This window comes from Lathyrus oleraceus, chromosome 3 (assembly GCF_024323335.1).
Source record: "Lathyrus oleraceus cultivar Zhongwan6 chromosome 3, CAAS_Psat_ZW6_1.0, whole genome shotgun sequence".
Lineage (NCBI taxonomy): Eukaryota > Viridiplantae > Streptophyta > Magnoliopsida > Fabales > Fabaceae > Lathyrus > Lathyrus oleraceus.
The window spans coordinates 54,210,884-54,230,847 of record NC_066581.1 but is presented as its reverse complement, the minus strand read 5'-3'; the positions used below and the strand labels follow the sequence as shown (position 1 = coordinate 54,230,847).

At 33.3% G+C, this 19,964-nt stretch overlaps 1 protein-coding gene across 1 annotated transcript; it reads left to right on the top strand.

The window, feature by feature from the left end:
- The first annotated feature begins 10,642 nt into the window (after positions 1–10,642).
- LOC127132484 (protein transport protein Sec24-like At3g07100) lies at positions 10,643–19,474 on the top strand. Its single transcript, XM_051061433.1, has 14 exons — positions 10,643–10,964; positions 11,373–12,438; positions 12,522–12,660; positions 12,999–13,189; positions 14,100–14,207; positions 14,321–14,524; positions 14,991–15,222; positions 15,793–15,942; positions 16,098–16,254; positions 16,680–16,807; positions 16,906–17,228; positions 17,302–17,490; positions 18,287–18,524; positions 19,067–19,474. Exons 2-13 carry the CDS (start codon positions 11,443–11,445, stop codon positions 18,515–18,517), a joined length of 3,048 nt encoding a protein of 1,015 aa, XP_050917390.1. The 5' UTR covers positions 10,643–10,964; positions 11,373–11,442; the 3' UTR covers positions 18,518–18,524; positions 19,067–19,474.
- Positions 19,475–19,964: the final 490 nt, after the last annotated feature.

Here is a 19,964-nt window from a genome sequence, read left to right as displayed (position 1 = left end):
AAAATGAAAATTAAAATATCAGAAAAACGTGGACCACTTGATCTCCTTCATTAATTGAGGTGGCTGATCAAGTGGCCAAAAACACGCTATCTACGATGGACCTGAGTCAACGCGCTGCACAGTTGGTAATCACAATGGACGCATGAGATTAAAACAAATCAAGAGGATCCTGTGGCTGGGAGACATGTTAGCGCATGGCCGGAGCTGTAGCTCCGGTCTTCTTCTCTGGTGGACCTCACTGGATTGGTCCACCATCAACCATCACCAAAATTAAAAACAGGGACATGATTTTAAAGTAAAAATGGCACTGAGCTCGAATCTGGTCTCAATTCACTCAAACTCCAAATATATTGAGAGATACATGGCGTTGAAATTTGAGGTACATGAACTGAGTTGCTTCGATTTGGCCTCAAAGTAACTCAATCTTCTTGCCTACATTGGTAGGACTTCAGACAACCAAAGAATCAATAGAATCGAGCAAGAATCGAAGAGTTCAAAATTTCTGGAAAATACCTTCAATGGAGGTCTAGATTCAACTAATCTTGATCTTGCTTGTGCTTGATCTCACTCCACTTGCTTCCAGAAGAAGGATTGGATGCTTACAAGGTTGTGGATTCCTGGAGATTTGAATGTCAAAATAGTGGAAATTCAACCTCAAATTCAAATGAATTTCTCAGGTTTATCCTTTGCAAAATGAGGGTTTGATAAGGGGGATCAAAGCCGACATAAATGTGTGTGAAATTCTGAGCAATTGAGGCTCTATTTATAGCTAAAATCATTGATATTTGCACACTTGAAATCACTTTCCAAATTTGGTCATTGATGATGCATGGGTGCATGGGCGCGCATAAGCCCATAAAATCATTGCCATAAGTCCACAAATGAATGTTAGATAGTCTGAATTCAGCTTGGATTGCAAGGCAAGTGTGCATTTGGATTTGAAGTTTGATTCTTGCCAAGTGATGTCACCATGTTCATGCCATGCGCAACCTATGGATTCCTTGTCCAAAATGAATGAATTTGAGCTCTTTGGAAAGGTGAGATCAAGAGGAACAACTTTAATGTTCAACACTTTTTTATTTGGAGCTTATAACTTGGAGAAATTTGAGGTGGAAGTTTGGAAATTTTTGACATATCAAATTTTTTCCAAGTGTCAAGCCATATGTCTAAATATTCCACCTTGCTTAACTTTTTATATTAGCTTCAAATGAGAAAAGTGTCTTCATAAAAGTTGTAGCTCTCTCAAATACCTTTAAAATGGTAACCAATTTCATGTTATTTGGATTTGAAATGATAGAGTTATGTATTTTTGAAGTTTGGAAAAATCACTTGGTCAATGGTATTGGTCAAAAGTGACCTATAATGTAACCTCATATCACATGCTCAAAAAAGTTGAATTAGCTCCCACTCAAAACATAAAAGTTGAAGTAGGCACATTTAATTTTATTGTGAAACTTGGAAATATTTTATATCATAAAAATTGAGCAAGTTAAGGCCTTGGGAAGTTGACTTTCAAATTAGGGTTTAGACAAAATGACCTATAATGTTTCAACATAGAAAATGATTTTCCAAGCAAAACTAGATCTAGGTCTCAACATGAAAGTTGTTTGGAATGTAATTTATAGTAAGTTTTCTATTGGAATAATTTTCATATGGTGAAAATTGTAGGAGATAGGGTCTAGGGAGACGCAGTTTTGATAAGATGAATCCATCTGGCCAACCACCATCAACCAACTTGCTAACTTCCAATTCTCTTGGCAGATCATATATGCATAAGATGATGAATTTTGAAGTGTCCCTTGAAAAATTTGATCAAATGGTGAGATAGCTTGTTGGAGAAGTTACTCAAGATACCCAGTCAAACTAGGGTTTCCAAGGCAAATCACCCCCAAACTCTTGAAGAGAACTTGATCAATATAACATGTAGAGAACATTAAGACTCATATATGATACTCATAATAATTCTTGGATCAATTCTTGGTTGTGATATTTTTTCATGGGGGTCTCAAACCCTAGATGTGAACTTGATGAATCAATGGAATCATGCCCTTCCTACAAAAGAGTTAGACAAATGCAAAGACATATTTTTGGTATTTTGGTTAGTGAAATGATAAAATACAAGTATGATATAATCACAAACTGCCTGGTGATCTCTCCCCAAACAAACCCAATGAAAGAGGGGTAAGGAGGATTCCAAGATATGATCCCAATGCTAATGCTTATGATGAAATTACATGAGGGATCTTAGGGTCAAAATTGGGGTCTTACATTTACCATATTTTTTGGATAGTAATGGTGCAACGAAATGACTTACAATTGTTTGACTTCCCAACATCATGAATCTCTAATTGAGAATATCTCAATCTAGTCCTTGTCCATTTTATATGGACTCTGTTATGTTATTAGTTAACCTTGAGAACTCTTATGAACATATTGTTGCCTAACTTATGAGAGAATATGCCAATTTGTTGGATTCTTTCAATGTCACCCCTTTTAAAAAAAAGCATGGGTGTCAAATGGTTATACCTTATGGAGGGAGTATTATTCTTCTTACAACTTTGACTATGATGAATGCTTACAAAAATCACATTTTTCTTGCACAATGTTCAGAGTCTTATAAAAAGTCTAAAGTTGAGAATATTGTACAAATTCACACCTTTGAGAAGTACTATAAATTCAAATGGGACCATAAAAACTCCACTATATGATTCCATGGGTGGAAGAGGTCTTATTAAATGTTAATAAAGTGCTTGAACAAATGACCGATTCTAAGATTCATGACCCTTTTTAGTAATTAAAAAAAAGATTCATGGCCTTTTGGACCCCGTGGATGTAATTTTTTGTAATATGTTTTAATCCCACGGGGAATCTTCCCCCATCATTTTCCAACAAGAAACTACGCCAACATTAATAGTAATAATTAATGCATAACTTGGATCATATTGGGAAAATATATGCTTACAGGAGTTTTAACATCTACATCGTATTAATATACCTAAAATATACTAGTTTCGTTTTATTTTATACATTTATCTTACTTTAGTTTCGGTGTAACCAACACTTTGGTTTGTTGTTATGTACCGTGTGGATACTGTGTATGAAAAAGGCAGTATAATAATATCACAATTCTTATTCTAATTATTTTATGCTCGTGCAATCTTTTTATGTTACTTGTATGCCAGTATTCCCCTTATGTAAACACACATACAAAATGGGTTCTATTTGTCGAGGGTGTTCTAACTTCCCTTAGTTCTGTAAATACATGACTTTCCGACTTTTTTCCTCAAGCTCTGAAGAAGTAAGCATTGTACACTTACATTTCTGATGATACTTACGATATACATCCCATACTCTGATTCTCCTTAAATTTCAACTTTCTAACAATACTCATTGTGTGGTGTGAATAAAATCAAGAAAAAAGGTAATTAATTAAGTGTTTAGAAATATCAATCAACAAATTATGTAAATAATTTTAAGCATAAATACAAGTGTTTAAATCTTTCATTCAAAAGTGTATACAATAAAATCACTTTGTTTACTTATTTATTTCTTTAATAAAATCTTCTTCTATAGATAATATTTCTTTTAATTTTTTTATTTTCTCAAAGTTGATTCTCTACCGTTTATTCATAAGAGCTGTTCAATATTTTTTCTTGTTGTTGGTGAATAAAACATTGAAAATTCGAGTCTTTATATTATCTCATTTTGATGACCGTTGTGTTAGGTGGGAATATGGAAGTATAAAAACGGTCTAGAGGGGTGAATAGATCCTTATTAAAAAATTCAACTGCTTTTTCAAAAACTGAATATCATAGATTTTTCAAAAGTGCATGCAGAAGGTTTGAAGCGAAAATACGAAAACTATACTTTTCGAAACTTGATCATGTTAAAACTAAATCGATTCACAAACATCAAAAATGGTTTTATGATGATATACAAGGTATTCAATTGATTCAGTTGTATATTCCACCAGACGTGTTTATACAACGATTCAATATCAATAAATTCTAACCTCAATTTCTTCTCATAGTTTAATCACCAATTAAGCTCAATTAGGAACCAATTATAACCAAACCTAAGCTTACGTAATAAATCGCTATCAATTGAATAATTGATAAATTACGCTAGAATTGAAATACCCAAGCATGCAAATCATACGAAAATTAAATGCAATAGTAAGGGAGAGAGATGAGAAAGGATTTATAGTGCTTCGACTTTCATCCTCGTTTTGCCTACGTGCACTCTTCAATAGTTTCCCATTCAAACTTGCTTTGTTCCTTTTTATTTTACAAATATTTGCAAGAGTTCATATTGTTGGTGTAAGCCCTAGAGACCAATACTTTTGGTACTTGTATCGAATTATTTATTAATAATAAAAGGATTTTTATTTATTATGTTTGTTTAATAAAGTCCCTAGAATAGCTAGTCCGTTTAATGTATCAAGTGTGACTTAATCATGAGATCCTATTAAACATAAGGAAACTATTCTTAAAGTATTCATAGTCGAGCTTTATTGTGAAATGGGATAACATTAAAGAATTAAGACTATTATGTATATAGACGGATGATCACATCTCATGGATCATGGATAAGGAGTTCTCAAGTCTTAAACATAGGTATGAATATTAAGAGTAATATTTATACTGGATTGACCCGTTATGAGAATACTATATAGAATGTTATGCAAAGTGTCATAAGTTATTCTCATGGTGATAATGGTGTATACCACCCTTCGACCTGAAACCACAATGGACCCTAGATATAGAGTCGAGTGTCTTATCGCTGATCAAACGTTGTCCGTAAACTGGATGACTATAAAGACAATTGATGTGTACTCCACGAAGCATGCTGAGGGACATGAGTGACCTAGATAGAAATTGCCCATCCTGCATAACAGGATAAATGTCTACAGGCCCAATATTGAACTAGACAAGGATGACACAGTCTATGCCATGTGTTCAATATAGACATAAGGGCAAAAAGGTAATTGTACACATAAGTATTATCACAGAAGGATTTGTCAGATCATATGACATTTTTGTGTCTTGGATAACAGTGATGTGTTGCTAGATACCGCTCACTGTTTATTATGTTAAATACGTGATTTAATATAATTGCTAATGTTGCGAAAACTTACAAGGTCACACACAAAATGAGGAATTGATGAGAGATAGAGTAACCAAACTCTTATGTATAATCTTTACTGTTTGGCGCTTCTTGAATCTTCCAATATCATCAATCTTCTCCAAGACTTCGTGTGTAGTCATCACCCCTTGATCCTACCAAATCCTTGAGCGATTAATTATCTAAAGATTTGAGAAGAACTCCCTATTGTCTATAGCTACCACACAATCACTACCAAGGCAATCTGGAGATAATAACCTCATTCTTTTCATTGGAATTTGTCAGCACTAATGACAACATTGATTTATCAAAACAATTGATAGACACATGGTTGAACTCCAACAAATTCATTCCCAAAAAACATCAAGCTGATTTAGAGGAAAACACACAAAGTCAATCCTAAAATCTCTCCCTTAAAATCAAATAATATTTTTAGAGATATTTTAACAATTAATTCAAAAAATATTTTGATAATATTTTGCACAATCAATATATTTAATAATTTTTATAAAATCACACGCGCGCCACACACACACACATATATATATATATATTATATATATATATTATATTATATATATATATATATATATATATATATATATAAGTCATGATCAAATGACACTAAGATGTCAAACTTAATAACATGACACCTCAGATAACTTTTTACTGCATATTCATATAACAAAATCCACATTTGGATTGAAAATTATTATCATATAAATCATATATATAAAATTTAATATCAATCGGAAACCATTTGACATGTTAACCAAATACATAAAAACGAACGTCTTATAAAACTTTATGAACATCGTTAATTTTTATCATTCTCTTTAACATATTGAATGATTTTTGATTGATGTGAAATATTATAGGCGTGATATATATGATAATAACTTTCAATCCAACTGTGTGTTTTGTTACGCGGACATAAAGTGAAGAGTTATCGGAGATGTTATGTTACTAAGTTTGACAACTTAATGTCATTTGATCTTGAATATATATATATATATATATATATATAATATATATATATATAATATATATTATATAATATATATATATATATATATATATATTATATTATATATATATATATATATATTATATTTTTCCGTCCCTATAAATAACCTAACATTTAGTTTTAGTTTCTATAAAATTTTCTTTCAAAGAATGATCCTCCTAAAGTTTTCCGCCTCCAATATTGATCCCTACCGTCTATTTTCTTTATTGGAAGGTGACATATCACACCACACAATTTAAAATCAACTTAAAAAAATTAATTAAATTATGGGTGTTACAAACCTCCCCTGAATGAGCAATATTTGAAGGATTTTTCAATTGAATGCTTTGTTATTTTTTAGGATTTTCCTTGCCTGTAACATAATGTAAGGTCTTTATTACATGTGAATTTTAGTTGCAATGTTTCTGGTCAGATAAATACAAACTTTCATATTGGTTGATAAAAAACATATACTCCTTCAGTGATGATTGAAAATATCTGTTTTTATGATCTTAATTGTGATTTTAAATGAGGTGCCCTTTTTGAAGAATTAGCTTGACATTTTCTTGTTTTATATTATAATTTACCAGCCTTCATTAGTTCGTGTCCTGAAATGTTTCAGTTATAATATTAAGAAAAATATGATCTGAAACTTGCTTTTTTTTCATTAAGTTGGAATTACTTCTAATGATGTTGGTAATGTTGCTAGATTGCCTATATTCTTAAAGAGTATGTTGTTTTTCTTTTAACATGTTTAGTATTTTCAAACACACTACTGATCCCCCAAATCTTCTTAAAAAATTGTAGTTGGGATTCAACTGAGAATTTGAAATGTAAAACTTTTAGTTGATTTAAAAATTTGGAAAAAATTTGTACTAGGAAATAAATAAGAGAATTAAGAGAATGATATCTAAATAGTGTAAACATGATATAATGTCAATTCACACGGTAATGTTTAATTTCTAAACCTGTATTTAATCAATTCTCACAATAATTCCAATTGATGATAATTGTTTGTTTTTTTTTTTAAATTATATTTTTCTTATGCATTGGAAAGTTTATACAAAAAGGGTATTTTGGGTTCTTGTTGTGATGAATGAGTACCACTAGTATCAAGTTAGGGGGAGAGGTCTTCTCACACGAAAATTTTAAGATCTACGTGATGAAATTGTGGGCCACCAATTAGGTGCGTGGCAAATCCAAGTTCTTGTCATTAATGAGCAAGTTCTTGCCATTAATTAGAGAAAGAACCACAATACCCCAATCTATCTCATATAAGTGAAAATAAACTTCAAAAATAACAAAATATTTAATTGAAAAATCCTTGAAAAATTGTTTAAAAGTTGTTTGATGAAATATCTGAGAGAATTTAGACATTTAAAGGAGGTTTATAACCCCCATAAGTTATCTAATTTAAAACAAAAATATTGATGACATCGATGAACATCTTGATCTACAAGTTGAAATTGTGGGTCACAAATGAGGTGCGTGACAAATCTAAGTTCTTGCCATCAATGGGCAAGTTCTTGCCATTAATTAGAGGAAGAACCACAATACCCCAATATATTTCATATAAGTGAAAATAAACTTCAAAAATAACAAAATATTTAATTGAAAAATTCTTGAAATATTGCTCAGAAGTTATTTGATGAAACATTAGAGAGAATTTAGACATTCAAGGGAGGTTTATAATCCTCACAAGTTAACTAATATAAAACAAAAATAATTAATTTAATAAAAATCATAAATATAAAAAAAACACATTATTTCAAAGAAAATTTTAAAGAAATAATGAAAATTTTAAATAAATTATAGTTAACCTCTCTCTCTATCTAATTCCTTAGGTGTGTTTCACTGTAGTTAAAGAGTGAAAATAGAGGTTTTTTTACCGAGATAACCCAGTTTTTCGAAAAAATTCCCAAAATAACCCAGTTTTCAGCAAAATTCCCAATCTACCCCACTTTTAGGAGGTGTCTCCAATTGAATTGGCGACTCCTCTTAAAAATTGCAAGGGGGCGCCAAGAGGAGTCGCCAATTCAATTGGCGACACCCTTAAAAAAGGCTCAAATGGCAAAACCTCCAACATGAAAATTGTAGATCTTTTCAAGACAATGAATTTGGACATAAATTTTGCATCATTTGGATTTTTTATGAGAAAGTTATGGGCAGTTGAAGTTGGACTTCTGATTTTTTCAACTGTTATCTGACCTATAATATTTTGTATTATCGCATGTGTTTCTGTTAGAGTTATGAAATTTTGTCCAACATAACAACTGAATTAGACATCTTAAATTTTCCAATGCACTTGGTCCCACCTCAAAATAATTAAAAATGAGTGAGTTAGGTCCTTGCGAACTTGACCCAAAATTAGGGTTTCTGTCAAAACATGTGTATGTGAATTTTGCCAAAAGGGACCAACTTCAAGCCCTTATATTTGAATGATAAAAACCTCAAATGACAAAACCTTCAACATAAAAGTTGTAGATCTTTTCCATATAAAGAATTTGGACTAAAATTTTGCATCATTTGCATTTTTTTAAGAAAGGTATGGGCACCTGAACTTGGACTCTTTGACATTTCAACTGTTATCTAACGTATAACGTTTTGCATTATCCCATGTGTTTCTTTTAGAATTATGAAATTTTGTTCAACATAACATTTGAAGTAGACATCTCAAATTTTGCAATGCACTTGGTCCCACCTCAAAATAATTAAAAATGAGTGAGTTAGGTCCTTGCGAACTTGACCCAAAATTAGGGTTTTTGTCAAAACATGTGTATGTGAATTTTGCCAAAAGGGACCAACTTCAAGCCCTTCTGTTTGAATGATAAAACCCTCAAATGACAAAACCTTCAACATAAAAGTTGTACATCTTTTCAAGACAATGAATTTGGACTAAAATTTTGCATCATTTGCAATTTTTTGAGAAAGGTACTAAAATTCTCAAAAAAATTGCAAATGATGCAAAATTTTAGTCCAAATTCATTGTCTTGAAAAGATGTACAACTTTTATGTTGAAGTTTTTGTCATTTGAAGGTTTTATCATTCAAACAGAAGGGCTTGAAGTTGGTCCCTTTTGGCAAAATTCACATACACATGTTTTGACAGAAACCCTAATTTTGGGTCAAGTTCGCAAGGACCTAACTCACTCATTTTTAATTATTTTGAGGTGGGACCAAGTGCCTTGCAAAATTTGAGATGTCTACTTCAAATTCTATGTTGAACAAAATTTCATAATTCTAAAAGAAATACATGGGATAATGCAAAACGTTATACGTCAGATAACAGTTGAAATGTCAAAGAGTCCAAGTTCAGGTGCCCATACCTTTCTAAAAAAAAATGCAAATGATGCAAAATTTTAGTCCAAATTCTTTATCTTGAAAAGATATACAACTTTTATGTTGAAGGTTTTGTTATTTTAGGCTTTTTATCATTCAAATAGAAGGGCTTGAAGTTGGTCCCTTTTGGCAAAATTCACATACACATGTTTTGACAGAAACCCTAATTTTGGGTCAAGTTCGCAGGGACCTAACTCACTCATTTTTAATTATTTTGAGGTGGGACCAAGTGCATTGCAAAATTTGATATGTCTACTTCAAATGTTGTGTTGGACAAAATTTCATATTTCTAAAAGAAACACATGCGATAATGCAAGACATTATAGGTCAGATAACAGTTGAAAAACTCAGAAGTCCAACTTCAACTGCCCATAACTTTCTCATATAAATTCCAAATTATGCAAAATTTATGTCCAAATTCATTGTCTTGAAAAGTTCTACAACTTTCATGTTGGAGGTTTTTCCATTTGAGCCTTTTTTAAGAGTGTCGCCAATTGAATTGGCGCCTCCTTGCAATTTTTAAGAGGAGTCGCCAATTCAATTGGAGACACCTCCTAAAAGTGGGGTAGATTGGGAATTTTGCTGAAAACTGGGTTATTTTGGGAATTTTTTCGAAAAACTGGGTTATCTCAGTAAAAAAACCGAAAATAGAAGGAAATTATATGTGTAAAATGAAATTATAAACTTATCCTATTTTTAAAAATAGTAAAATAATTTGATGTATTTAAGTTTTTTTTTACAAAATTATTGATATTCTAACTTTTATGTCACAAGTATATCAAATCAAATAATATTTAATAAATATTTTTAAAGATATTTAAAAATTAATTTTAAATTGTTGATGAAATGAAAGTACAGAAAAATAAAAAAATTAAATGTTCAAATTAAATCCTATATTTATTTTTAAAACAAAATATAATTAGAAAAAATATAAAATATTTTATTTTATAATCAATTAATCACGGACGTGTATCCCGCGTCACACATTTAATTTTGAAATATAAATATAACATTAATTCTATTAGACGATAGTATAAAACTATTTTAATAAGGATAAACTTATATAATTATATATTGATTTTTTTAAATAAAATATAATCATTTATTAATAAAAAATAATAAAAATCAAACCTATGAAATCAGATATATATGTTAAAAAATATTAGGATGAAATTTCACTTCTATGATGTATGTATCTCCAATTTTGTGAGTGAATTGAATCGAAGGAGTTTATTTACTACTGTCGTGTAGAACAGTAGAGATCTACCTATCATCTAGGTCGCCGGTGATACCATAAACGCTTTTATTTTATTGCCGCCGCCGAGAATCTGCCGGAATCACTACTCTCCACGCTTTTTTTTGATCGCAAAACAGTTTCCAGCACCTTCCATCCTCCCTGTGAGTCTGGGAGAGTGTTGTTTTCTCTTCTCGAGCATAGGTTTTTTCGTCAAATCTTACATCCGACGATCACTCTCTGCATCTCCGATCCGAACTCGGTGAGTCTTTATCTCAATTTCAACTTCTACCGATTTTTCTCGATCCGTCACCGTTGATGAAAGTCGAATTAGCCTTTTACATTTATATTCATAACCCTAATAATTCTGTATGCATATGAATCTTGTTACTCTTCTTTTGCCTTTGTTTGTTCAAGTTGATTCAATTCTCCGTTTTATTATGATTCATGTTACTACGCGTGTTGTTTTTCATGTATTGTAGTATTATTTTCCAATTTTAACTTGTGTAGGATAAGCTATCAAAGTTTAGCTGAGTGGGGAAAAGTGATCGGAAGGGTTTCTGATTTATTTGAGTTATGTTGATTGAGACTGTGTTGTGAAGTCTGAATTGTTAAGCATTTTGTTGATTCTCTGTATCAATGATTGTGTTGTTTTGTTTGTTTTTAACAGGCTTGGTGATGAAACAAATGTTTTGATAATTTGAAAAGCTGAGTGAGTTGGATTGTTCTGTAATCTATCTATGGGGACTGAAAATCCTGGTCATCCAAACTTCCCTTCAAGACCTAATTCGTTGCCGTTTGCGGCTGCACAGACTATGACACCTTTTTCGTCAATGGGTCCTGTGGCTGGATCAGAGCCTCCTTCTTTCCGACCTACTCCTCCTGTACCTCCCCAAGCGCCCACACCGTTTTCATCATCTGGACCTGCTGTTAGACCAGGGGCACCCAGTTTTAGACCTACACCTCCGGGAAGGTTCAATGACCCATCAGTGCCTCCTCCTCCCCCATCATCCAACGTTCCACCAGCGCCAGCTTCTGGACCTTTCCAGCATTTTACAGCACCTCCCTTTTCGTCGACTGTTCAGCCTCCTCTTACACGGGCTCCACCCTTGGGACATTCAATTCATCAACATGCAAGTCAAGCACCTCCCTTTCCCTCATCTCTTCCTCCTCAGCCGCAGATGCCTTATGTTCAAATGGGGTCTCCACCTATGGGTTCAAATGTTCCTCCTCCTCAATTTCAGCCATCTGTTCCCGGATATGCCCGTATGCAGCCTGGTGCTGAAATGCAAGCTCCACCTATACATTCCTCTATTCATGCAAATCAAGGAAATTACGGACCTGCACCGCCTGCAGCACCATCTCCTTTTGCACCTCATCAAGGAGGCTATGCTTCATCAATCCCGGTGGCTACTCCAATAGGTGTCCAGCCCACACAGCAACCAGGATATGCACCCCCTGCTGGTGCCATTCAGGGATTGACAGAAGACTTCAGTTCGCTCACAATGCAAACTCGTCCTGGAACAATGGATGCATTATTTGATGCTAAAGATCTTCCAAGGCCATTGGATGGTGATGTGGAGCCGAAGAATTTGATGGAGATTTATCCCATGAATTGCAATCCCAGATATATGCGATTCACTACCAGTGCAATTCCTAGCTCCCAGTCCTTAGCTTCAAGGTGGCATCTGCCTCTTGGAGCAGTTGTATGTCCACTTGCTGAATCTCCGGATGGGGTTAGTGCCTCTTTTTGTCTGTTTGATGAGCAGTAACTTAATGGTCATCTTATTTGCCTTTGTTCACTACTCTTTGTTTTCAGGAAGAGGTGCCAATAATTAGTTTTGCTCCAGCTAGTGTTGTACGCTGCAGAAGATGCCGGACATATGTGAATCCTTATGTGACATTTACAGAAGCTGGAAGAAAGTACCGGTGTAATGTATGCACCTTGCTTAATGATGGTACTTCTTACTCCCATAACCTTGTTTTTTTGCCTTATAAGTTATATAACTGAGAAGTCTTTATGGAAGAAAATGGTCGCAATCAAGTCTCAATTACTTTAAACAAGATTTTCTTAGAGGATCTGAAAATTCAACAATTTCTGTATCATTGTATTTTATTGGATAAGCCCAAAAGGACACTTGGTAAAAGAATGCAAGACTTAGTTTTTTTCACTATATAATGTGGATGATGGTGTTGTGTCATGGGAGCTAAACCTGTTCTCTGACTTTTCTGACTCTGTATATTCATGTCAGTTGTGCCATACTTAAGATGTTAATCTATTGAGTTTTATGTGCAGTTCCTAGTGAATATCATGCACAGTTAGATGCCACTGGAAAAAGAGTTGATTTGAATCAGCGACCCGAGCTTACAAAGGGTACTGTAGAATTTGTTGCCCCTGCTGAATATATGGTGCGGCCTCCTATGCCCCCAGTATATTTCTTCCTCATCGATGTTTCCATATCTGCAGTTAGAAGTGGCATGATTGAAGTAAGCACTTCGTTTCTGGCTCATTGTATAGCTTGTAGTGCATACCACATCCCAGTCATTAGAACTTTCACATTTTTTAATGGAAAAAATAAATGATATTTTCCTTTAGGCTGTGCAACGTATGTATGGCCTTATTATTTTGGTGGGAATTAAAGATTAATGATCCTCATAGATACATGTTTGATAAAATTTGGTGTCGGAGACCATAAGCCATAGACAAGAGTTACATGTGTTATGTTCTAATGTATTTTGTCTCATACTTGTTTATTTAGAGAAGTGGTCTGTGTACTGAATCGCTCATTAATATGTTTTTCATTTTCATGGAACTTTTACACATATCTTTTAGATGATTTTAATTATTCAAAACTCTCCATTCTTTGTGTAATTTAATGATAGCTGGAACTCATATCTTTTAAATGATGTTAATTATTTAAAATTCCCCCATTCTTTGTGTAATTTAATGATAGCTGGAACTCAATAATTGGTGGAGCTTATTTCTTATGCGCGTTGAGGGTTGTATTGCATATTATGCTTTTTAAGCATGTTGTGTAATTTTTATGGAAAAACTTTTGGAACACAAATTTTATTGGGGATTGTTCACGATAATTAACTTTCCAGGAAGAGTTATGCTTAGGTAATTAACTTTCCAGGAAGAGTTATGCTTAGGTATTGCAGAGACAAATTCGTACCAATATACCTAAAAGTCAATATTCATAAATGAAACTTTCTGGAAGTAACAGTTACTTCTCGGTAAACATTTTTCTCTTGCCAACTTTGGGTTATGGAATGCATTTTGCATTTGGGTTTACACAGTACCCTCTGGAATGAAAATATAAGCAAAAATGGCATATGAAAAGTTGAAGATGTTAGGCACATGTCTTGATTTCTGATGTTATTATTCTTTACTCAGGTCGCAGCCCAAACAATCAAGTCCTGCTTAGACGAGCTGCCTGGCTTTCCACGAACACAAATAGGGTTTGCAACTTTTGACAGCACTATTCATTTTTATAACTTGAAGGTTTGTACTTTGTAGTACTATTAGCAATAGTACATTACCACTGTTAACATGTCTATGTTTCCCTCATTTGGTCATGATTTGTACTAAACATTCTGTGTATAATGCTTTTGCAGTCAACCTTGAATCAACCACAGATGTTTGTAGTCTCAGATCTGGATGACATATTTATTCCGCTCCCAGATGATCTTCTTGTTAACTTATCTGAGTCAAGAAGTGTGGTGGAAGCCTTCCTAGATAGTTTGCCAACTATGTTTCAAGATAATGTTAATCTGGAATCAGCTTTTGGTCCTGCTCTTAAGGCTGCTTTCATGGTTATGGTATTATCATAATTACCCTTTTATGGTGATTTTTTTAATCATAAATTCCTTTGCTAGTGATACTGGTCGGAAGACATTTTTTCTCTAGTGAAGATCGTCCCTCAACTCTGATCCAGTTCTATTAATAAACAATTTCACTTTTGTTAAAACAACCAAGTGCGTACCCAAACTTTCCATATTCTTTAATTTAATACCTTGCTGAATTCCAAGTTCCACATGTGGCCGTAGAGCTTTGCTGGGTACACTTAAATATCATAGTCACTGAATAAATTAGACAAGCCATAGAGAAGCTAGTTGGTACTCGTTGCAGAATGGGGGGGATCTATTGCTATCAAACTTTAAGAGAACACTATTTAGTATTAACGTTGAATTTGTTGACTTTTGATTACATTTTTTTTCCTGTGCATTTGACAATTCCATTTTCTTATGCATTCCTCTGTTATTGTCTTTTCGTGCCTCTGTGCAGAGTACACTTGGAGGGAAATTGTTAATTTTTCAAAACACACTTCCATCTCTCGGTGTTGGTCGCTTGAGGTTACGGGGAGATGATTCTCGGGTTTATGGGACAGATAAAGAACATGGACTGAGACTGCCCGAAGATCCATTTTATAAGCAAATGGCTGCTGAGTTTTCTAAGTACCAAATATCAGTAAATGTGTATGCATTCAGTGATAAGTACACTGACATAGCCTCCTTAGGTATTTTCTCTCTCCCTTTAATTTCTACGTATTTCAGCATTCGATTCTAGTGTTAAACCTGTTGCTCTGGATTAGAACTTAAGGATTTCTGGTTGTTATATTTGATGAATCCTTAGCTGTGGGCTTATTGCATTGTTTTATGTTGACTTGAAGCCATGAGTTTGTGACCTTTCCAGTTAGTGGCCTGCATTTTTACTTGACGAGACGACTTAATTGTCCCGTTAAGCGGTCTATTTTGTGTAATTAATTCATACTTTAACATTTGAATAAACTTAAATTGAATGATTTCCATATTCTCCCCTGACAGCGTTGTGACTATAGATGTATGGAGTATAACACTCCAACGCATGGATCTATTTGGCAACGAACTGGTTTGTAAATCCTCAAAAAGAATTCACAATTATGTATTGATTGTAGCTGTTATATCTGTAAATAATGTATCCCTGTGCCCCAATGTAATTCTGTTTGGTATGATTTTGTCAGCATTTGTGGTTGTCCATGCATATAGTGTTCCATGCTAATGATCTTATACTTGGAGTAAACAATGCATTCTTTTTACTGTTTGTGTAGGAACTCTGGCAAAGTACACTGCTGGTCAAGTGAATTACTATCCAGCTTTCCAATCAGCCATTCATGGAGAGAAATTGAGTCATGAATTAAGGAGAGACCTCACTAGAGAGACTGCATGGGAAGCTGTAATGCGTATTAGATGTGCAAAAGGTTTGTGCTTTCATTTTGTTTTTGGAAATACTTATATTGTTTGCTTACTTTTGTTTGTTTACTGTTACATGCAATGGGTATATACAATTAAACATATATACGAATAAACATACGCACATTCACATATATTTGATGATCATTACCTATTTTTTCAGGTGTTCGCTTCACAACTTATCATGGAAACTTCATGCTAAGATCCACAGATTTGTTAGCGCTTCCAGCTGTAGATTGTGATAAAGCCTTTGCCATGCAGTTATCACTCGAAGAGACATTATTGACAACTCAGACTATTTATTTTCAAGTTGCATTGCTGTATCCTTTCTTCAATAATTCTTATGACGGATTCTAATACCTACATGCGCTTTATTGTTTATGATAAACTTTCGTCAATTTTTTTTATGATACTACTATGCAAAAAGGAAAACACCGTAATTCTTAGGGAGTCAGATTTATTGTCCAAATTAGTTTGTACTTTTGAATCATTCCTGAAAAGTTCATTTTTTATTTATTTTATAAAACGGCCGTATTTATTTTTAGTGTTTCTTGTAGGCCAGTCAGGTCATTTCTTTTTGTCGATAATACATCCGGCTCATCTTTATTATACTTTGTTTGTACTTTCTCTTTGACCCTTAAACGATTGTTTGAATGTTTGTGCTTGATATTCTGTTGAATTCAATAAGTCAAGATGTTTAGCATGTAATTTTCTCAAATTGTATGCATCCCTAACAACAAAATAGTTACACTGCATCCTGTGGAGAAAGGCGTATCAGAGTACACACAATGGCAGTGCCCGTAGTTACAGACTTGGCGGATATGTATCGCCTGGCTGATACTGGTGCACTTGTCTCTCTATTTTCTAGGCTAGGTAGGATAAACAGGACTTCTGGACTTATGTTTTAGTGACATATCATGTATGCGGCAGATCCTGTTTATTTATCTTATACACTTCCTTCATATTTGCAGCTAATGAGAAAACATTGTCCCAAAAACTGGAAGATGCACGGAGTGCTGTGCAACTAAGAATTGTGAAAGCCCTCAAGGAGTATCGAAATCTTTATGCTGTGCAACATCGCTTGGCCAACAGAATGATATATCCCGAATCTTTGAAGTTCCTAATGTTGTATGGATTAGCTCTTTGTAGATCAATGGCTCTACGTGGAGGGTATGGTGATGTTCCATTGGATGATCGATGTGCAGCAGGACATACAATCATGATTCTACCAATAAAAAGATTGTTGAAACTTCTCTATCCTAGCTTGATTCGACTTGATGAATATCTTCTAAAGGTATGTGTTACCCACCCTTGATGATTTACCAATTAAAGGGTTAAACCGTCTGATTTATTTTTGTATGTTCCAGCCATCTGTACAAGCTGATGACTTAAAAAGTATCGAGAGAAGGTTACCTTTGGCTGGGGAGAGCTTAGATTCTAGGGGCCTTTATTTATATGATGATGGCTTCCGGTTTATTATATGGTTTGGTAGGGTGATTTCCCCTGATATAGCAAAGAATTTACTCGGGGCAGACTTTGCGGCAGAATTATCAAAGGTATTGTATATTCGTTCTGTGCAAACTTAAGTTCATAGTAGGTTATTTTTCTAGGCAGAGAAGGAGGGAGGCAGACCTTGTTTTTCTTAGTTGAGTTCATAATAATATTATACGGTGGAGTTTGGAGTTTAATTTACAGCAAGTGGAAAACACTTTTATATACACTTATATTCTCATCTAATTGGAGTTCACATTCTTACCATGTCATATTAAAATAATTTTAATCAAATAAGAAAAACTAAAACCATTTCAATTGTGTGACTTGCATACTGTTCAACATTTGTCTTCTCAAGTAACTCTTAAACTCCTCTTTGTTCTCAAATTGTTGGATGAACAACAGTTAAGAAAGTGATAGAGAAGAAAAAATCATTTGAACTGACAATATTGTAATAGGGAAGAATTTCTCACAACTTTCATCAACCCCAAATTCAATGAGTACACATTTGAATTGACAGTCATTTTATGGTGGTGTCAAGTTTCCGAGTGTAGAAAAACAGATAACAATTTAGATCAGGTATAAGATAGTCATACAATTAACATCAAAATCGATGAGCTTCATCTTCATGATTAATAATTTAAATTCAATGGTGAGTTTTTGTGACATTCATCTCATCACAAGATTCTGTGACTTTTATTTATAATGGTATCAATATTATATTCTCAACCCATAGAATAACTTCTTGCATGGTCAAGTATCAGAATAGGCATGTTTGTGTGTGTTCCTCCTTTATTTGTCTAGTTGAACCAAAACTGAAATTCATCCGGTGCTGTGTGTATATTTTGTTTCTGTTAACAGGCTACTCTCAATGAGCATAATAATGAAATGTCAAGGAGGCTGATGAGGGTACTTGAAAAGTTAAGAAATGATGATCATGGATATTACCAGTTGTGCCATCTTGTGAGGCAAGGTGAACAACCCAAAGAAGGGTTCCTTCTTCTTGCAAACCTTGTTGAGGACCAGATGGGTGGTAATAGTGGGTATGCTGATTGGATGCTACAGATATCCCGACAAGTGCATCACTCATAATATTTAGGTATGAATTGTAATACTGTGAATACCTTGTTGCATGTTTGACTAAATTACTGTGGTAAATTTCTTTAGGGTATGTTTGGGAGGGGAGGTCTTAATTTTCTTTTCTTTTCTAAATTAGCAGGTGAGGGGAGGTCTTAATTTTCCTTTCTAAATTAAGCAGTGTTGTTAATAACACTGAGATTAAGCATGCTATAAAATGTTTTTGAAAATAAATGAAGCTTGATTCAATTGTTATATGTACGTATTCATATATATCATGGTATTCGTTCATTTTTTTTAACATCTTAAAGCATTTATTAAAATATAGATCTAGTCCTCTAAAACCCTCCTGTCATCCCAAACAGATCCTTAGACTTTCTGTTTTGGTGACTTGAAGGCAGGGTTTGGGTTCGGTTTGTGTTTTTGGTTTGAATTTTCTATATATATACTACAGCGATCCATACATAATTATATGCTTAGTTAATATAGGAAACTATGTTATAGATAGTGATATGAAGATAATCAGATAATCATTTACTTTAAATATTGATTCCCTTTTGACAGATACTTCACTTGCTAGATAAGCATGGTTTTTTCAGACTTGTTATCTGTCTCGTAAGTAAGGACCGTTTCTAGGGTGCGAGGATTCTTGACATGGCTAATTGGTCGTGACCCCTAAGAGATTGTTGGTTCAACCTTGAATGTGTCAATTAGATGAACACTACCATAATGATTGAACTAAAACGTGCTTTCATGTGTCCAATCCTCGACAGAGGGAAAAAGTAGTGAAACAAAAATTTCCCTGTAATTTTCCTTGTGAGATAGAAGTTTGTCTCATTTTCTTTTTGTTGTCAGCTTATGGTTGTTATTCATTCATTTTGTAGAAAAAGAAAATAGACAAAGAAGAGATGACACACCCTTATCAGTCTAACAAATATTTAATTTTGTTGTGATGATTGTTACTTATTTTGATATTTAGTGTTTGAAACTTTTTTCTTCTTGTGTTTCTGCCAATCTTATTCCTTTCCTTATATAGATGACAAGTAAAATTGAAAGAAAATATGATAAATTCTATGCTATTTGAATTAAATACTTCTTTTAAGTTAGTAAAATTAAATTATAAGTTTGTGATAATATGAACTTCTCAAATAGAACCATAATGAAAACCATTTAAGATTTCGAGTAGACAATGTTGCTGGTGCAATGTGAAATATTTAAAAGGAAGATTTAAAAAATAATATTTTATTTTAAAGATAGTTTGTTTTTAAAAAATTTAAAAATAATTTTTTTTATTAAAAAATGTTTATATGTTTAATTTATATAAAAAAACAACAACCGTATAGATGCTTCTATATAATCTTATATTTATCACATATTTCATTAATAAAATTTATCGAACACTTCAATTTTAATCAATTAAAATGTTTGGTTATAAGTTTTTCAGCTATAAGCCATGAAATAT

Coding starts and splice junctions, on each gene's coding strand:
- LOC127132484 (XM_051061433.1), top strand. CDS start 11,443: ATGGGGACTGAAAATCCTGGTCATCCAAACTTCCCTTCAAGACCTAAT. Junction 13,190..14,099: donor TTAGAAGTGGCATGATTGAA/GTAAGCACTTCG, acceptor TTCTTTACTCAG/GTCGCAGCCCAAACAATCAA. Junction 15,223..15,792: donor CACTGACATAGCCTCCTTAG/GTATTTTCTCTC, acceptor CTGTTTGTGTAG/GAACTCTGGCAAAGTACACT.